Source organism: Necator americanus, chromosome II, assembly GCF_031761385.1.
Source record: "Necator americanus strain Aroian chromosome II, whole genome shotgun sequence".
NCBI classification, from domain to species: domain Eukaryota; kingdom Metazoa; phylum Nematoda; class Chromadorea; order Rhabditida; family Ancylostomatidae; genus Necator; species Necator americanus.
In genome coordinates this window covers 37,541,671-37,559,751 of record NC_087372.1, presented here as the reverse complement: position 1 = coordinate 37,559,751, position 18,081 = coordinate 37,541,671, and the positions used below count along the sequence as shown (strand labels likewise).

At 38.0% G+C, this 18,081-nt stretch overlaps 2 protein-coding genes across 6 annotated transcripts; both read right to left on the bottom strand.

Annotated features, from left to right (window-relative positions):
• Positions 1-1,325: 1,325 nt before the first annotated feature.
• Positions 1,326-3,511, bottom strand: RB195_020682 (uncharacterized protein; the record flags this gene model as incomplete). 2 transcript variants are annotated; one of them, XM_064189085.1, is made up of 6 exons in its annotated part: positions 1,326-1,410; positions 1,667-1,794; positions 2,274-2,363; positions 2,418-2,574; positions 2,643-2,785; positions 3,311-3,511. In XM_064189085.1, the coding sequence occupies 6 exons, from the start codon at positions 3,509-3,511 to the stop codon at positions 1,326-1,328; spliced, it is 804 nt and encodes a 267-aa protein (XP_064044966.1). The 2 variants fall into 2 exon arrangements, with proteins under 2 accessions (XP_064044966.1, XP_013298321.2); XM_013442867.2 differs by having other exon boundaries at positions 3,311-3,382.
• A 51-nt stretch (positions 3,512-3,562) lies between these two features.
• Positions 3,563-11,322, bottom strand: RB195_020681 (uncharacterized protein; the record flags this gene model as incomplete). 4 transcript variants are annotated; one of them, XM_064189083.1, is made up of 14 exons in its annotated part: positions 5,257-5,273; positions 6,085-6,150; positions 6,606-6,739; positions 6,969-7,048; positions 7,454-7,547; positions 7,657-7,749; positions 8,667-8,758; positions 8,849-8,917; positions 8,979-9,044; positions 9,179-9,301; positions 10,197-10,296; positions 10,390-10,485; positions 10,597-10,750; positions 11,220-11,322. In XM_064189083.1, 14 exons carry the CDS (start codon positions 11,320-11,322, stop codon positions 5,257-5,259), a joined length of 1,287 nt encoding a protein of 428 aa, XP_064044962.1. The 4 variants fall into 4 exon arrangements, with proteins under 4 accessions (XP_064044964.1, XP_064044965.1, XP_064044962.1 ...); XM_064189081.1 differs by lacking the exons at positions 5,257-5,273; positions 6,085-6,150 and having other exon boundaries at positions 6,589-6,739; XM_064189082.1 differs by lacking the exons at positions 6,085-6,150; positions 6,606-6,739; positions 6,969-7,048; ... (8 more) ...; positions 10,597-10,750; positions 11,220-11,322 and adding exons at positions 3,563-3,683; positions 3,747-3,864; positions 4,577-4,664; positions 4,743-4,877; positions 4,974-5,069 and having other exon boundaries at positions 5,138-5,260.
• Between the last annotated feature and the right edge of the window lie 6,759 nt (positions 11,323-18,081).

Below are 18,081 nucleotides of genomic sequence, written 5' to 3'. Positions count from 1 at the left end.
GAAAATATAAAAAAAAAACGATTTCCTGCCTCTAGTGTTTTACAAACTTCTTCGGCGTGAACTTTTCTGGATCCCCGTACCACGCACCTAATCTTGAACAAATTTAATGAACAAACTACAGCTAACTGGTATTGATACTCCTTCTAGACTGCCAAATAAGCAGATGATCAAACAACAAAAAATACTGTTATCACAATTGGTGTCTCTAACACGATTAAATAGTAATAGATTGATGAACTTTTCAACAAAGACACAAGTTCAATACAGAATATTTATTTACAAACTATTTAGAGTAATGCACACAAATCTGGAAAAGTTACGGACGATATGAATGGACAGAAACAAAAAAAAAATCGGAATAAAAAAGATCAGAAGGGGAATTCAACAGAATTATTTTTCTACCAATTTATCAGTGATATTCGATCGCATCAACGTAATTTTAAAAAATCTAATCACAAGAAGGATGAATTCCTTAGTTTTTCTCCGATTTTATCATTGTGAATTCTTACTGAAATAATGCCATGCGTGTAATCAAATTCCAGAAGACAAAAAAAAATTACAAGAGCGCCGGTTCTAATAGAACACGAGTAGAAGGCGTAGCCATATACTGCACAAATCTCTGACAACAAATGAAACGGATTATTTGAATGGTCGGACTAGAAATATTTAAATACTGGCATTTTTTTTCTCAAAAATATTTCATCTTTGAGAAATCCGACCAGAACATTCATAGACAAGCAGATAACATCACAGCGGGGCTAAAATATCAATCCAACCTTAGATAAAATTCATATGTCGAACTTGACAGAAAACTAAAGTTGCACATATGGAGAGACAAACGTAAGCAAAAATTTCAATTAAATGGATATTTACAAAAATTATTTCGTGAACATTGATCAAATTCGCACTAATAGATTGCGATCTTTCGCATTTTCACCGAAATGCAGAGCCAGGAAATGTGATACAGTCCGGGCAAAACGACATGGAGCTCGATGCAGATGTGCAAGCGCCTGCGCTCAAAGCAGTGCGGTGGAGCTAGCGGTTGGGATCGAGGTGGGACCATCGTGACCTGCAGCGCTTAGTAGAGCTAGCAAGCTTCATTCGATCCTAACTGCTACGCTCCAGCGCACCTCTTCGAGAGCTCCCGTTCAGGCGACAGTGCCGAGCTTCAAGCTGTTTTGACACGACTAAAGCACCATAATCATCTTCGATTTCTCAAAAAATAGGACCTGACTACCTGTGCTGAGGAATGCAAAATGGTTCGAGTCCCAACGTCATGTCCATGTTTTTATGAGAACCAATAGACTCGAATGATTACTAGTGAATTATAGAGACTTGTAAACTAAGAATAGTAGAGAAAACATCAGTAGAATGGCAACAACAAGTAGTAATAGGCGATTCTGGATTACTCTGAAACAAACGAATTTTTTTGCGGACAAATTGTGAACAGACAAAGGTAAGCAAAAAAAGTAAGGAAAAATATAGTTGATAATAAAACTTCTATGAAATTGAAAGGGTTACGATCACTCATTCTTCAATCTCCTAGAAACATAGCAAAAAAAAATTCACAAGAAGAATTCCACGAGGAATGTGATGGCGCCTAACCGGATGTTTCAGTGCTTGTGCACAAATAGAAAAACAAAAGAAACCAAGTAATGCCCTTTACCTACGGATCATTGTGTTTAGAAGGCGATTACTTCTACCCAATTCAACGTCCGCTTCACGCATTCTATCACGTGCACGGCCGATTGTCTCTCTTTGCGAAGAAAGATTTCCAAGCACTTCTGCACCAATCTGTAAGGATAAACTCTATATTTTGAAGGATGTGAATGAAAATGGAGAGTGATTTAATGCGTTCCCGGTGTTAAATCCTAAAATGAAACAAAATTTATTATTGTTACAAGAAGTTACAAGACTTGTTAAGTTATTGCATTGTGATGCATGCCCTGGATTTGTTCGTACATAGTTACGTTTCTCTCTCTTATGAACCCACTGATCGACCACAGTCTCGCGGTTCTAATATTCTGCTCTGGTTTCCTTATTCGTTGCGCACGCGTTGCATCCATCAACTTTGTTAAACGCTTTCAGCAATAATTATAAGTATAGTTTTTTGATTTTTTCACTTTTTTTTTTATTTTCTAACCATCTTAGAAAGTCAACAAGAAATTCTATTGATTGTGACACATACTAGCGGAATAGATAATAGGAACGAAATTGTCGGTTTTTAAATTTGAAAATCGATTGTAAGATTGTAAGATAACGAAAATAACTACCTGTTCAGTTTCCACCGCCATACGATATGCATCCTGAATTTTTCGTGACGATCTTTCTAGACGTTCCGTATTCGCTATTAATTGCTCTTCCTGAATAAGAAAGCTCAAACTTAGGCAGATCAATAAAAGCGTACTTAGACCCACCTGCTGGTCCATTTCTACTGCCTCGTCGTATGCAAGCAATTCTTCTCGATCAGCTGATTCTCTCAAACGCTTGACTGCCTTTTCAAGCTCTCCATCCAGAAGTCGCTTATCATTGCGGTAACTGCGTACTCTCAACTCGTATTTGCTCCTTTCAGCACTGAAAATTAAAAGTTACAAGTTAGCTTTAGCTACCTGCATTATGTGGAATTCCAAAATTATTCAAACCTTCCAGAGGCCAAGTCCCGTACTGCTAATTCCATCTGTTCAAGGAGATCGGCAACATCGCTAAGAACCCTCTGCACTGATTGTACGCTAGCGGGTCTATCTGATGCTGGTAATGATGGAAGACGAGCTATTGTTGCGGTCACCTGAAATTATGACTACTACAAAATACATTTTCTCCTCAATGGTTCGTTTCCCCTATTTAACTTGCTTTTATTTCACTTTTAAATTGTGAAAATACACAGCAGATGCTTTAGTGCTTTACTGAGCACTCGAACGATTCAAAAAAGGTAAAATGCGATCAGGTTTCGGTTCAAAAAAATTTTCTCCAAAGATACAGATAATCTCATTCCAAACAAGTACCGGAAAAGTTTGTAATGATAAGATTAGAAGGAAAAGTTTTTTTTTTTTTTTTTTTTTGCGGAAAACGCATGACCACCAACATAGTTGTTTTTGTACTTCTAATTGCTATTATATTCTTCAAACAATAGGAACTGTAGGAAAAAGATAATAGGTGTATGGATGTGATCATCCTGCAACTTTGACAGAAAGCTGATATCGAACGTAAAAAAAATAACTTCACAAATTAAAAGTAAAATACAAACGAGATAAATAGGGGAAACGAACCATTGAGGAAAAAAGAAACGTTAAGTGTTTTAATACAAACCCACCTCAGCTGTTTGTAGTGAATACTGCTGCTCGAACTCTGCAAGTGTCGTCGTTGCCATGCCGGCAAGCGACATCTGTAAGTTTACATGAGCTAAATTCGTTACTAACAAAAATTCACTTAATCGGTACGCTGTGAATAGAAACCAGTTCGTTAAGAGACCACAGAAATTTGCAAATAATTCATTTCGTCCAAATAATAACATCGAACTCGTGGCGTACAACTGTAACAACTTTAACAAAGATATCATCTAGTTTTATGACCTATAATGAGCATATGCTCTGTTAGCTTCACATGTTTTATGTAATTCTTGTTTAGCTTGAATAGTTAGGCCTTCATTTTGACTAGCAGCCAACAGTTCACTTGCCAATATATCTCTGAAAACGGAAAAAATCAAAGAAAAAGAGAAACGCAAATACGTTCCCTCGAACATCACTTACTTCAAATGTGTTTCGCCATGAGCAGCTTTTTGCCGGCAAATATCACGCATCATCTTCATAGCTCTGAATTCTGCTTCCTCTTTCTCGATAGGAAAAGGAACTTGATAAGTTGTACCTCCTTAAATAGTAAATAATCTGCTCTGGTAATAACAGCAGCAATCTAGCAACAGTAATGATCTGATAATTTGTTTAAATGATTATCTCACTGCATACATGTGCGTCATTAAATTGAACCAACAAGGCCAAACAAAGATTTTCCTCCAAGTTTACGCCGCAGCATTCAAAAACTACAAGAAACTTGAGCATGCGAACACGTAAGAGAAGTATGCGAATGATGACAACATTCATATAAGATACTATAGCGCCGAGAATAGTTTGGTTCTTTCATGAAGACGCGAAAAATGAATACGCCGCCTCGTTTTTTCTGCTCATAATTATTCTCCACAAGCGCTCTAAGATTCTATTTACTGTAGTATCGATTTCTGGACATGAGCGTAGGATTAAACATGTATGCAATAGGGATCTTCATTTTGATCAGATCTCTTTCAACACTAACACAACTAACAGAAATTACAAAGTGCGTGACATTTGCTTCAATCATTTGAGAACCTCACTCTTTAATACTAATTTCTTTTATACAAAAAAACGGAAGGTGTCAATTATGCTGTACTGGAAACCCCTTCCCAGTTGGTATTTGAAATTATCATGCTTCAAATACATGCAAAAACTTCAAACTTTCCAAAAATAACAGAGCAATTCATAACTACGACAATTATGGCCTGTACAGCCACTATTGGGGACCCAAACAGAAATAAAACTTCAGGTCTTACCTCTAGTGACACCCTGGAGCTTCATGAGAGGACGACAGTTTTCAATCGCTTTGCGAGCTATCACAAATGGATTAAGTTCGATCTTACTCTTAAATTAAAATCATCTTTTACACCTTAAAATTTTCAAAACCACTTAAAAACGACACATTTCAACTGAGATAAGCACCTTTTCTTCCTCTGTTTTGGCTGCGAGCCAAGCTTTATATTGTCGCCTTTTAATGATTTCGAGGGCCGCATAAACGTGATGTCTGGCTGTTTCCTTTCGGCCGCTGTTCATTATAACACGTGTTAGCTTGTCGACCTGAAAAAGGAAATGAAAGGAGGATATAAACTGATCAAAGAAGTTCTGAAAAAAAAAACAAACGTTCCAAATTAGTTGGTCGCACGGAACACTAACCGTATGATCTCTGTAGATGACGGGTGTTTCATCGCTTTTCATTGCTTTCAGGAATAAAAAATTGCGTTCATCGTTCTCATCAAGAGGTTGATGCATCTAGAGTATAAAAATTGAATGAGACCGAATCAGGTTAGTGACGAAGAGAAGCAGCACCACGAATTCACCTGTTCGATATCAGTCACTGGATCTCGGAACAATCGTGGATCGTACTTATTCTGCATTCTTGTTGCAGTTGAAATCGAACGCGACGCATACGTAATTACGCGAGGAAATCGTAACAGAATCATAGTCGTGATTTATCTAGAAAGTTTTAGGCTGAAACAATATTTATAAAATACCAGATATGCTCATTTCAGTTCTACGATTCATGAATTACAAAAGGGTCAAAACGGCCTGAAGCTTGGTGCGATTCCGTAGTTAGTTGCCCAACATGTGGGACACTGGGACTTTCGCTCATCTCTACAGTCCGATTTGATCTTACGACGTTTCCGCCTCAAGTGCAAACGCTTACGGATTACAACTAGCCTCACTCGTTTTGATCCGAGTGCACAACACCGCTGTTAGCTTAATCAATAATGAACAGTGCAACATAAGAACATAAATTTTAAAAATATGAAAAAAACATGAAAAATGATGAGAATATATCGACACCACTCTTTTCTATTGTAATTTTATACTTTAATTTAATTTTAATTCTATTCCATTGTTGCGATCGGTCAGATAAGAGCAAACAAAAAGATCAGTGTTGCGGAGAAGAAATAAGTAAAAACGGTAAATCCAGGTGACACAACACATTCTTCCCAACTTACACGTACCCAAAGCACCTGTACGAGTTAAACTTAAGAGAAATGTAGCGAACAAAACTGTACGTTAGCATCAAAAAACAATTTCCATCTTCAGATCATTTCCCTGGGATGGAGAACTCCAATATTTTTGGAACCGTTACTTATTTGAAGCACTGAGCAATCTCATAGCGACAGATAAATAGAATAGCCCTATAAATTTTAGCAAGCTTGTTTCATGTCTACCCTCCAGCAGAACAGTATCAAACGAAATGAGAGCTTTGAGCTTGTAAATTCAAAACAGTGTATTTAGTGGAAGGTTAACTTACAACATTTAAAGGATTCCGGATCAAATATGGATGCCAACAACCCAGACAGCTTCCAATGTCTTTGTTCTTAATTCCTTATCTAAACTCTAAACTACACGTCTTCATGAAGTAATAATTATTCTGAAACTGGTTTACGCTGAAAAATGAATCAAAGTGTGCATAAAAAGACCACAGATATGGAACGGTGTCCTTTTACCAGACGTTGACACGTTACACGTTAACCTTTTGCAAAACTTTTAAAAATTTTCTCACCGAATGGGAACATAGAAGAAGGCACAAAACATAACGATCACTGAGGCAAAACAATAACAACTGTCCAGACCACAAAATAAGGATCAACATAGACACTAGATCTGACGCTACATGATTAAATAAATGTATTATCAGATAGAAAAGAAGGACAAAGTACAAAGATCAAATGAGAAGATCTAAGTATTGATGAAAGGATGAAAACCCGCAATGATACAGTGTCAAACGATCGTCTTAAAAACACATAAAAAAAGGTTATAAAATTGTAAAACGATTGATCGGCATGTACGGATGAGCACGGAATCGACCGATTTTGTGACCGTGCAAGAAAAAGAATTCGCGGAAACATGGTTCGCAAAACATCATGTATGGGGACGGTAGACGTTCACATTCCTCAACCACAAACCTGAAAAATGTTTTTCTTGATGGTTTTTGAAAACATCATTGAACGAAAATGCCAGAGACTTTTATGAACAAATCTGAACAAACGTTTTGAAATTATGAAAAATTTTCGTCCATTCAATTAAAACGGTTTAATTACTAATACCGATTACCAACCAAAATCTCTTCGGGGAATGTGCACTAATTAGCCAGTCAAAATAAATAATTAAGCAAAGCCATGTAACACAACTCACGCCGCGTAGCCTCGTTTACACGCGGAACAGCGAACGTCACCTTTCTTCTCATAAATCACCATTGGATATCGTTCCAAATCCTGTAAAAGTTTCATTCCTAGCATTCATTATCCTACGAATTTATGTTGTCTAGTCTCTATCTCTATTTAATGAACAGGTTATAATTATTAGCTGATATAATTATTCGAATAGTAAACAATGACCATTCAAAAAGAGTATTTCAAAAGCAGATAGAACCTACACAGCTAGTGGCTTGAACTTCGCACCCAACCTTGTTTCAAAAGAACGAATTCCAAAATCTTCATATCAAAAAGAAAGCTTCATGGATTTGCATCGAATATTCAAAAGAAGTTGAGGTCACCAAATTTCTAAGTGAACAGGGAAAAGAACGCGGATTTTCTCAGCTATGAATGGAAAAAAAGAAAAATAAGAACCAATAAGTGGAAATCAACCAGATTAACACATTACAACCATTGAAATCTCACTTGAACATCCGTCCTCTCCAATAACCTCAGATCGTGAAATATTAATAAATGTTCGCATGTTCCTGAGTGTTGAAAAACGTAGGGTTGTCCTAACCTGAAACTCAGAACGAAGCAATCTGATGTTCAAAAAGATATATGAATTTTATAATACTAATTGCACGCGAAAATAAAAACTGAAAAAGCAACAAATAAATCAAACACACCGCAGTTTTAAGTCAATTATCCTTACTCCTTCAATGTCGCGCGATGTTACTGGATCAAAACATTTCTTCCTTCCCATAAATTCGCGTATAGGGCTGAAGAGAACTATGGTAACATCGCAAACATGGTATTTTAGAGAGGACAACTTTATTATTAATGCGGAACGGGTAAAAGAAGTGAAGGAATGTCAGATCAAACGATAAGATGGAGAAGTTGATGAGATCAAAGGAATATGCTCAGAAATCATGTTCTATATGGCCTATCTACGTAGATCGATCTATGATGTACTGTCGATCTATGATGCACTGTTTTGAAAAGAGGTTGTAGATCTTGAGGTTCCCTCCCAAAAGCGATTTCACGGCGCTGCTCTCATAGTTTAGGAGGGGTTTGCAAACAAAAGAAACTGAGCTCAAAACTATCTATGAAATGACTATTAGCTGAGCTGTCAACAAAATTAAGAATTATTAAATGAGAGTTTTCGTTCGGAATTTGCCTGGAAATCGTCGCAAGAAAAAACATATAATCTCGCATAAAGTAATTATTGCCACGCACACATCTAGAAGCTTCTGCATAGCGCAGACCTAGATCTAACATTACTTTTTCAAGCGAATATGCTATGACGAATTAATGTTGGATGTATATGTTGCTCTCCATTAACCATCCGACAGATTCAAACATATTCTGCCATATCAGTGCCGAACATTTTTGTGGATGGTTAATTCAAGCACTGAGGCAACACTGCGCCGAGTCTGCGAAAGAAAATCAACCAAATAATATTGGATAGCACGTTCGGGAACAGAAGGCACCGATCCATCCTACAGTGTTGGTCCCCGAAAGAACAAAAATGTTAAATGCAGGTTAGAACGATTTTCAGGAAGCGAATATCAGTGCAATGTATATGTCACGGTAAAATCTATCCTTAGAATTTGTATACGGAGCATGCAGACATGCATTAAGGCGGATTTCTAGTTTTAAACACAAAAAAAAACTACGAGAGGAGAAAGATACCCACGCTGAAATATCCTTTGAGTTAGGTATCGAATAATCCACGTAAAACGTATCATGGATGAAAATAAACGACGAAGGATATAACACCATATGAGTCTAAATTACTAATTCATTACGGAAAAAAATACGGAAAATGTTAAAATAACTGTGAGTAATCAAAGCAAAGGTTAAGTAACAGAGTTTCACCTTTTCTTGTTCGATTGGTTCCAATTCTTTACCATCTTCCAACTCTACAACAGAGTCGCAAATACACAACTGAAAACATTAATGTAAGAGGCTTATTTAACGACGGAAAAAAACATGGGAAATCACGTACGAGTTTTTGTCTTAAGCTCATCAGCGTAGAATCTCCTCGAAGCATCAATTTCCGCTCTGCTAAAAGCTGAAAATGATATATGCCGTTTAGAGAAGAAGGCTGTTCAATCACTGTCGATCTATTAGAATGAAGAGATACAATAATGTAAGCAGTGATTTACAGCCAACAACTCTTGAACTCAGCGGAAAAAAAAAACTCACAAGCCTTGTGTTTCTCGTCTCTTCTTGCGATAAAATCTTGTTGTGTGGTACAACGACGGTACACGTGATGACAATGTCTCTAGCACACGGCAGAGAAATAGGACTGCTATGACTTCTTCGTAGCTGGAAACAGCTTTGGTATAGATTAACTGGCAACCAGAAAAATGCCTACTTAACTGCACGCATTGATGGAGTCTAGTTTATGGCAAATTATCCCTATTCATTACGATAATAGTAAGCGCGGGCTACCACACCATCCATAAATCAATTTCTAGAAGATAGAATATGCATACAACAAAAATTTTACGAAATAGGGCGAGGGCTACTCTTAAAAGGTGGCATCTCTTATCAAAAACTAGAAATCAAAGTAAGTGACAATAAAAACTGAAATAACTAAGTGAGGAAAGATAGCGGAAAGCAGGACACATACTTTTTTTCTCGAATTCGAAAATATAATATTTAAAAAATCACATATTTTCTTGGAAAATGCATGAAACATAAAATCTGCGCTGAATGTGTCCAACCGGATGAGCGTATCATCATACATCAGGAAGTGTAAAGTGCACGTATACAATAAAATCGATAAGGTAGGTTCAATTAAGGCCGTTTACAGCACAAGTGAAGTAAAGCGGGAAATTGTGCTATAAAAGGTACTGAGTGTCATAAAGAATAACTGATAAATTGCCTGGAGTTAATCAATCCGCTTGGGATGCGCCAACGCGTTCACTTCAATTCAGAATCGTTTAAGGTTTACGAACGCATAAGTAGCCAACAGAAGTCAGTGTTTTTACCCTCCCAGACAGGCTGGTACCAATTTATTGACCGCGGAGCGATAAAAGACTCGGTTTGCACCAGAGCGGATTCGAACCTCCGATTATGCTGTGATAGCGGAACCTCTTACCGACACGTTTTTAAATCTCAAACGATTCTGAATTGAAGTAAACTTGGTGGCGCATCCTAAGCGGATTATTTAACGGCAGAAACCTTATCCTTTAAAGTGTTATATTGCATCACTCACATCCTTTTCACATGTATCATATTTGTCGTATTTCAAATCGCGGAGATAGTTCGACTTCCTTTGCGGATTTTTTGCAATTCCGTTCCTTTCAAGAGCGAGTCTAAATAGTAGTCGAATTTAACAAAAAAAAAAGTGAAAAGAACCAAATCAATAAGAATAATAGGGACAGCTATTGACGAAAAATCCAACTAACTGTAATGTCTTTAATTTTGGAGTCGGATGGATGTTGTTCAGACCGTTAAGTTCTTCAAACGACCGTAGGTCGGGAAAAGCAAGAAAACGCGTGGGTCTAAAAGAAAATCAAGCATCGAAGCAGAAATTGAAGCATCTGCATATTATGGGGGATTGGGATAACTAGGAATTAATTTCGAAGATAAGTTAAAAATGAGGAAGAACTCACTGCAAATCGCCATCACAAATCTTATTTGCCGTCCACGGTTTACAGTTTGCTATGGTAGCAAAGTCCCGCTTCCAGTCGATGTCCTGAGATTCGGACTTAGCCATTGGTTTCATCGATGATGAATTGGAAATTCGTCCAGTAAGTAGAAAAAAATCTAAAAACAAGCGAATTTGCAGCATGTTAGCAAAATCGAAGTTTTAATTCATGCAAACTTCTGTTTCGTAACGGTAACAGTAGCGAATGTTCGACATAAGGAAAACTGAGAGAATATATACATATATTTATAGGATTATACAAGCAGCAAATAGATAAATATATAAAATACTGTACTCTGTGAAGTTTGAAAACAATCTGGTGCACCATCGATCAATCAAAAATGGTACTTTTGACTACAGTTAAGAACTGGAAGATAAGGTCCATCGAGACAAGCAACTTTTTATTTAAAAGGCAAAAAACCGGGATTACTGAAGAGCTATAACGTAATGCAGAAGAATATAAAGATATTTTGATTACAGTTAGAATGTTATATTAGATGCGGACTTTATGAACAACTCAAAAAATCATACAAAAGAAAAATGCCAAATCCAAAAAATGAAAGCGATTTTACGAATGAAAAGTCTGACCGTTCATGTTTTGTCTGCTGGTGAAAGCCTCGTTTAAAAATTCCCGCAAATCCATAACCGGAGAAATAAAACTATAAAAGTCGGCGTTCAGACGGCGATCCATCTTACCCTGAAAAGAATCCCAGTAGAAGTATTCGCTTGCATAAACATTAGAGATCTAATGCAAACGAAAATGATTTACAAGCAAACCGATGAATAAATAACACTTAGCTGTGTGGAACAGCTGATGAAAAAAAGAACCTATTTCGAAGTTGGCCCTGGGGCGCAATTGACAAAATAGAGCGCGCTTTTGCTAGTCTTCGATGCTTAGTGGATAAGCGATCACTTGGTGATTGATTTTTCGTTTGATGGATGTACTACGACTACCCGTACTCATCTATTTAGTCTTTTGACGAAGTTTCAAACCGCGGATCTTTCGTTACGGTGGTTTACGTCCATTTCTGGCGCTTCACCAACACTCCAATAGTCGGGTCAAAACGACATGAAGAACAGTTGCATCAGCGGCCGCGCTTAAAGCGACGCGGTGAAGTTAGCGGTTGGAATCGAGGTGGGACCATTCCGATCTGAAGCGAAGAATGGTGCTGGTAAGGATTCTAGCTGGACTCGAACCGCTACGCTCCACCGCACCGCTTCGCGTTTAGCCGCTTACGCAACAGCACCGTCGTTCATGTCGTTCTACCCCGAGCATGGATGCATTTCATCAATACTGTACAGTAATTTTCCAAGATTAGCATCGCTGTAGACTTCTCTTTCATTCAGCGACATGGATTTTCCCATAAAGCCAGAGTTTTCAAGTGTTTTTTTTTTCGCTGAGCCACTAATAAGAGCAATGAAGTCCAAAAAATGGTCCTTTTCAACAACAAAAGCTCGGAATGGTGACCCTGAAGTCGCTTTTTAGTTCTGCTTGGGGCGGAAGGAGAGTCATTGGGAAAAAATTAGAGGGAGAGAAAGAGAGAGAGAAAGAGAGAAAGAGAGAGAGAAAGAGAGAAAGAAAGAAAGAAAGAAAGAAAGAAAGAAAGAAAGAGAGAGAGAGAGAGAGAGAGAGAGAGAGAGAGAGAGAGAGAGAGAGAGAGAGAGAGAGAGAGAGAGAGAGAGAGAGAGAGAGAGAGAGAGCATCAGGTAAATGAGCTACATGGAACTTCTGCGGACGGTCAAACCTGCGACTTTGGGTCCTGCAACACTGAAGAAATCGGATGCGGGTAACCAACAGAGTTTGTCATGGCTATTTTCGGAAATTTCCAAGCAGGAATATATGAAGAAGCTCAGCTCAGTTGCTTTGGTTGCTATTAAAAAAAAAGAACTAAAATTCTATGGCAGCGGATTACTCACACAGAAGTACGGAGCATTTCCAACCTCATATAGTCAGGACAAAACGCCCTGAAGTTCGGAGCAGATGCATAAGCGGCTGCGCTCGAAGCGGCGCCGTAGAGCTAGCAGTTCGGATCGACGTGTGGCCATCGCTAGGCTTCTCTTCGGACTGCAGCGATAAGTGGGACTCACAAGGGTCCCATATGGATTCCAACGACCAGGTCCACGGCTCCTCCTCGAACACAACCGCTTACGTAACTGCATAGAACACTAGGTCCTTATTACTTATTATTTATTTATTTATTTATTCATTTATTATTTTTGAGAAATTGAGGTTTTAAGTTCGCCAACCCCGATCAAAACAACTGACGAGAAGCACCACCATGCGATGTGCACCATCTAATCTGAAGGATCCACCACCTTATACGAAATATACAAATTCCAGCGTTGCTTAATGTGAATAATTCACTTTTTTTGAATTCTGCAGGATTTCCGGAATGACAGGTCGAGAACGATGGCGAGGAAGAGCACTCTCTCCCGGAAATTCGATAAGAAATTTCTCGGGAACTTCTCGGGTTTGAATTCCCTACTTTCATAAATATTGTATGAAAATTACTGCACAGCTGCAATTATTTCGATTTCTTCCTACTTTATCTGTTGCTTTTCCGAAACACATCCGTGTTTTTCGGCGCATTCTCTCGTGCTTTTTTCTTGTTACCTTGCATGAAAATTTCCTGCAATATTTTGTTTCTAATTTTATCTTTAATTTTATCTATAATTATAAAATAAACTTTCTGTTCTCCAGTGTAACTTCCAGAACACCTCGAATCGGTGCGATGGAGCGTAGTGGTTAGGATCGAGTGAGGACCCTCTCTACCACCATTCATTGCTGTGGTTCGCGATGGTCCCACCTCGATTCCAACCGCTAGCTCCACCGCGCCGCTTCGAACGCAATCGCTTACGCAGCTGCACCGCTCTTCATGTCGTTTTGACCCGATTACGCTTAAAGGCACCACCCCACGAATCTGGAGTGGTACGGATTTCCGGTGGAGTATTCGCATACGGGGTTGTAGATTCGGGAAAAAAGGTGATTTCGTCCATTTCTTCCTAATTGCCGTAAAAAAAACGGCCCGGAAGATGCGGCGCGTGCACAAGGCTGGCGCGCTCCAGTCGAACTCCTTGTAGAAAATAGCGCGCCGGAACGCTCGAAGCCGTATCTTCCGGGCCGTTTTTTACGGCTATTAGGAGAAAATGGACGGAATCACCCCCCTCTCCATAATCTACTATCCCGTATACGAATACTCCACCGGAAATCCGTACCGCCTCAGATTCGTGGAGTGATGCCTTTAAGTCTCCGTCCACGAGGCAAAAATGGTAGACTTGAGTGCGAGAAAAGTCGACAAATTATCTGATCCAAGGAAAATCACACATCAGGGTAGTTAGGTGTGAAGCATAACATTTTATTCAAGGCATCTGTACATTTCTGAAGTTTATTGGAACTTTTAACAAGTACTTTTCCGTCGACGAGTTTAGATTCAGCCGTATGCTCCGTACTTCAACGCAATTCCCTTCGGCGCCAGCAATAAGATATCCACCGTCACCACCACAAAAACTCCTAATAAACAAAATTTGAACAATTTTTTCTTCTCGAAATTTTGTTTTATAAGTTGCGGAATGAAGTAGTAGACGTAGACGAATTGTTGTTGTTGTTGTTGTTGTTCAGGTACAGTAATGGGACATTTTTTCAGATGAGAAGTACAACACATCTCGAGAGAAGTACTGTAGGGAATAAAAACCTAATGTGTATGCAATGTTTATGTCAATGCTCCGACGTTATCGAAAATATCCGCATATCTGGTACCCTCAGTCATAAAACAAACTATAATTTTTGATCAACATACAACCATTTTTTCTCATCTCTCGGATATGGTTGGTCAATTTTAGAGGCGAGTGTAGCACGGTCGGTGAGAGGTTCTGCTGCGATTGAACGATCGATAGGATAGTTCGAAACCCCCCCCCTTCCCCACCCCCACTGCCAACCAAGCCTCCTCCGGGGTCAATAAATTGGTACCAGACTTGTCTGGGAGGATAAAAACACTGACTTGACACATCGGCTGGCCCCCGCCAAATCATTGTATAGGCCAATACGTGCTCCAAAACCTCAACGATTACGAATTCCAGTAAAATGCGTTGGCGCATCCCAAGTGGATTGATACTCCAGTGAAAAGCGCAGAGAATAATTCTATAGCGAATATTTCTTGATATATTTATTAAATTTATCAAATATTACCCCTTCTCTGGGTTTTATCTTAGAAAAAAAAAGCTTCTTAGCTCTATGTAGTTAGATGAAGAAAACTTCCGTGGTTTTTGATGACTACGTTAAGGAGTAATAACTAAATTAAAGAATTTTTCGTAAAAAATAATCTGTGAAGGATGTTGGATTTTGAAAAAGCCCAGTTCAACATTTACGAGAAGAAAGATGTTTTTGGTCGTATTTTTGCTAACTCTGCGATTGAGACTGGATTAACTGCTAGCGTATGCGGCTAGAAATTGCAAAAAGAAATGTAGGAACGTAGAAATTCCTCCAGATTATTTTTCAGTGCTGATGATCGCGCAATGAATCAAGAAATGTCAGCCATATAATAAATAATACCTTCGATTCAATCGAAAAGCTAATCGCTTTAAAAAAATCGTATTTGCATAATCTACACCAGAACTGAACTAGAATCTGGAGGAATTTCTATGTTCCTACATTTTTTTTTTCGAAAATTCCTGGTTGCATATGCTAGCGATTATTGCGTTAGCAATTAATAGATTGCTTGAAGTTGTTTTATCTTAAATCCATGTATGTGAATCCATGAATTCGTACCAGGAATTTTTGTCATGCATATACCGCCACAAGTTCTAGAGGTTCCGCTTCCTGCTCGATCGATCGAAGGTTCGAATCCGCCCTAGTGCTCACCAGGGCTTTCATCCCTTCGGGGTCGATAAATTGGTACCAGAGTTGTCTGGAAGGATAAAAACACTGACTTGATCATAAGTGGGTCCCGCAATTCTTTGTATAGGCTAGATACAGGTTCGCAAACCTCTAACGATTCTGAATTGAGGTGAACGCGGTGACGCATTCCAAACGGAATGACTAACGTCAGAAATTTTATCCTTACTTTATCCCTATGGTTAATTTTGAGATAAACACGCTCTGGAGAACCAGTCCCGCTAGTCGGTGAGACTGATCAGTTTGCTTCCCTTTTTGAGTTCCTACGTGATGTACTTAGAACGATATCGAAGCTCGGGAAGGAGAGAGGAGGAGTTTGAAGTTTGTTTATCATTTTTTAGGTTCTGAACACTCTGGAATGATTCTGCACTTTTGACTGGAATTAGGTATTAGCACGCTAATTCCTAGTTACCATAACTTTGCGCACGAAATCTGTTCCTAGTTCTTATAGGATGGCGTGCGCGGTTTAGTGTAAATGACATCTGAAAAAACCAAATCGACACCCATATCTGTTTTGGATAAGGCTGGATGGATTTATTTAGAAATTAGATTGTTTAGGTTCATGTTTCCTACTGTTTATGTTAAATACCATCGAAAGAATCGCTTTCCACAGATTATTTGCTATTCTATAAAAAATTCTATAAAAGATTCTAAAAAAATTCTATAAATAAATCGCCTCAATTTAAGTTCTTATTTTTTTGCATTTATTTTATTTTTTTAAATTTTTTTCTAAAAGTTTTTTGTCCTCTCGATCCTCAATTTTGTTCCTGCGGAACTTCGACAACTAATCCTACCCTTCTATTTCTTTTCCCTTTGAATTCCTTCTTCCATTTTCATTTTTTTTCAATTTCCATCTTCTTATTTTTTTTTCCTGAACCTGAACCTAAAAACAGAATGCGTCGAACGATTCGTCAAATGTTAAACCCCAACCTTTGTAATCTTCAGTTTTTGTTCTAGCCATACTCCGAGGACTATTGTTATCTTTCTATTTATTATTTATGTTGTTTATTATTGTTGTTATTTTCGCTTTGAATTTCTTATTATTTCACGAGTATTTTTTATTCAAGAGTTTTTTTATTCGATGACCTCTCCCGCAGACGCAAATAAACGCTTTTTTCCGCTGATGCTTGATTGAATCCAACTATATCCGTTTCAGAGCTACAATTAGAAATTGCAAGAATAATTATATAGCGATACGTATTCTGGAGATCTAATGTAATTAGAGTCTCATAGAATACGAATCGCTTTTTTTCCCTCAGATAGGCTCAGCTTCCGCGTTTGTGAAAGCAGGCGTGCACCTCGCACGTAGAACGCTATGCTAGATGCTAACGCTGATCTTTAGACTGCCATGAACCTTGCAAATCCGGAACACATCCGCGGTTCCTGGCATCTGACAGGCAATTACGAAGAGATATGCATCAAAGATGAATAGGTTCCACTTATAGGATACTTACTTGCTTACTCAAAGAGTGAATTTGAGTTGAAATAAAATAAAGAAAAAAAGTAAATAAAGTAAAATAAAGTAAATAAAGTAAAATATTCACATATGTTCACATCAACAAAATTTTTGTACGGCTTAGGGTCCCTCCCCCCATCACTCTAACTCATAACAGAAAACAAAGATTCTTTACATTTTATTTACTATTTTTTACTTATTTATTTTCCTCATTAATCTCAATAATGACTTAATTATGAATGAACAGGTGAATAGGTTTGCCTCAGCATTTCTGTGATTATGTGATGCGCGAAAATTGGCATCTATCCTCAATAATACAATATTTAAGAAGGAATAATGTGTGAGTTACCTTGAAAAGTAGACGACCTCAGCTTAACCAGTTACTGCAACTATTTTACCTCAATAACTTCATTTTCTGACCTTTAGAATTTTTATTGTCATTGAGAAGTGAAAGTAGAGCAATTTTCTTTTCTATTAAATTCTTTTTTCTCATCTTTTCATTTCGGTATTAACGTAAAAACAGAAAAACAATAGTGAGATATCCGTATGTTGTAGATATAGAACAATATGGATGGAAACTTCGAGGATTTACCGAAGAAAAAAACATGATAAACAGTACTAACCGACATTGTGGCTACGTCCTTTCCTTAAGTACGTAAATACTATTTTAAGGGAATTTTGGAGTTAAAAAATATTTTGTTACGGACATGGTACCATGGAGAAATACGGTTCACCTCAAATGTCCCAAAATCCCAACCATGTGTTTCTTCAACGGTTAGAAGAGTTCGTAAAAAAAATGACATTAACCAAGAAACGTTAACATTTTTGGATTTCCTGTTTTCCAATTTCTCGGAAACCCGCCCTCCGTACTGTTTCAAAAAATTTTGAATTGTAAGCTGACTGCGTACAGTCGCTCTGTGGACACTGAGATTCTGATAGTGAGATATTTAGCGTATCAGAGGAGTCCAGAAGCGGCGTATTGCTAACTGAATTGAATTAAGTGAGTCAAACTTCGAAAAATTTCCGTCTAGGTTCAAAGTTTGGGTAAATAAAATTCTACTGATGTTTTCTGTTCCTTAGAAAATCCTACGTGTCCTACGTGA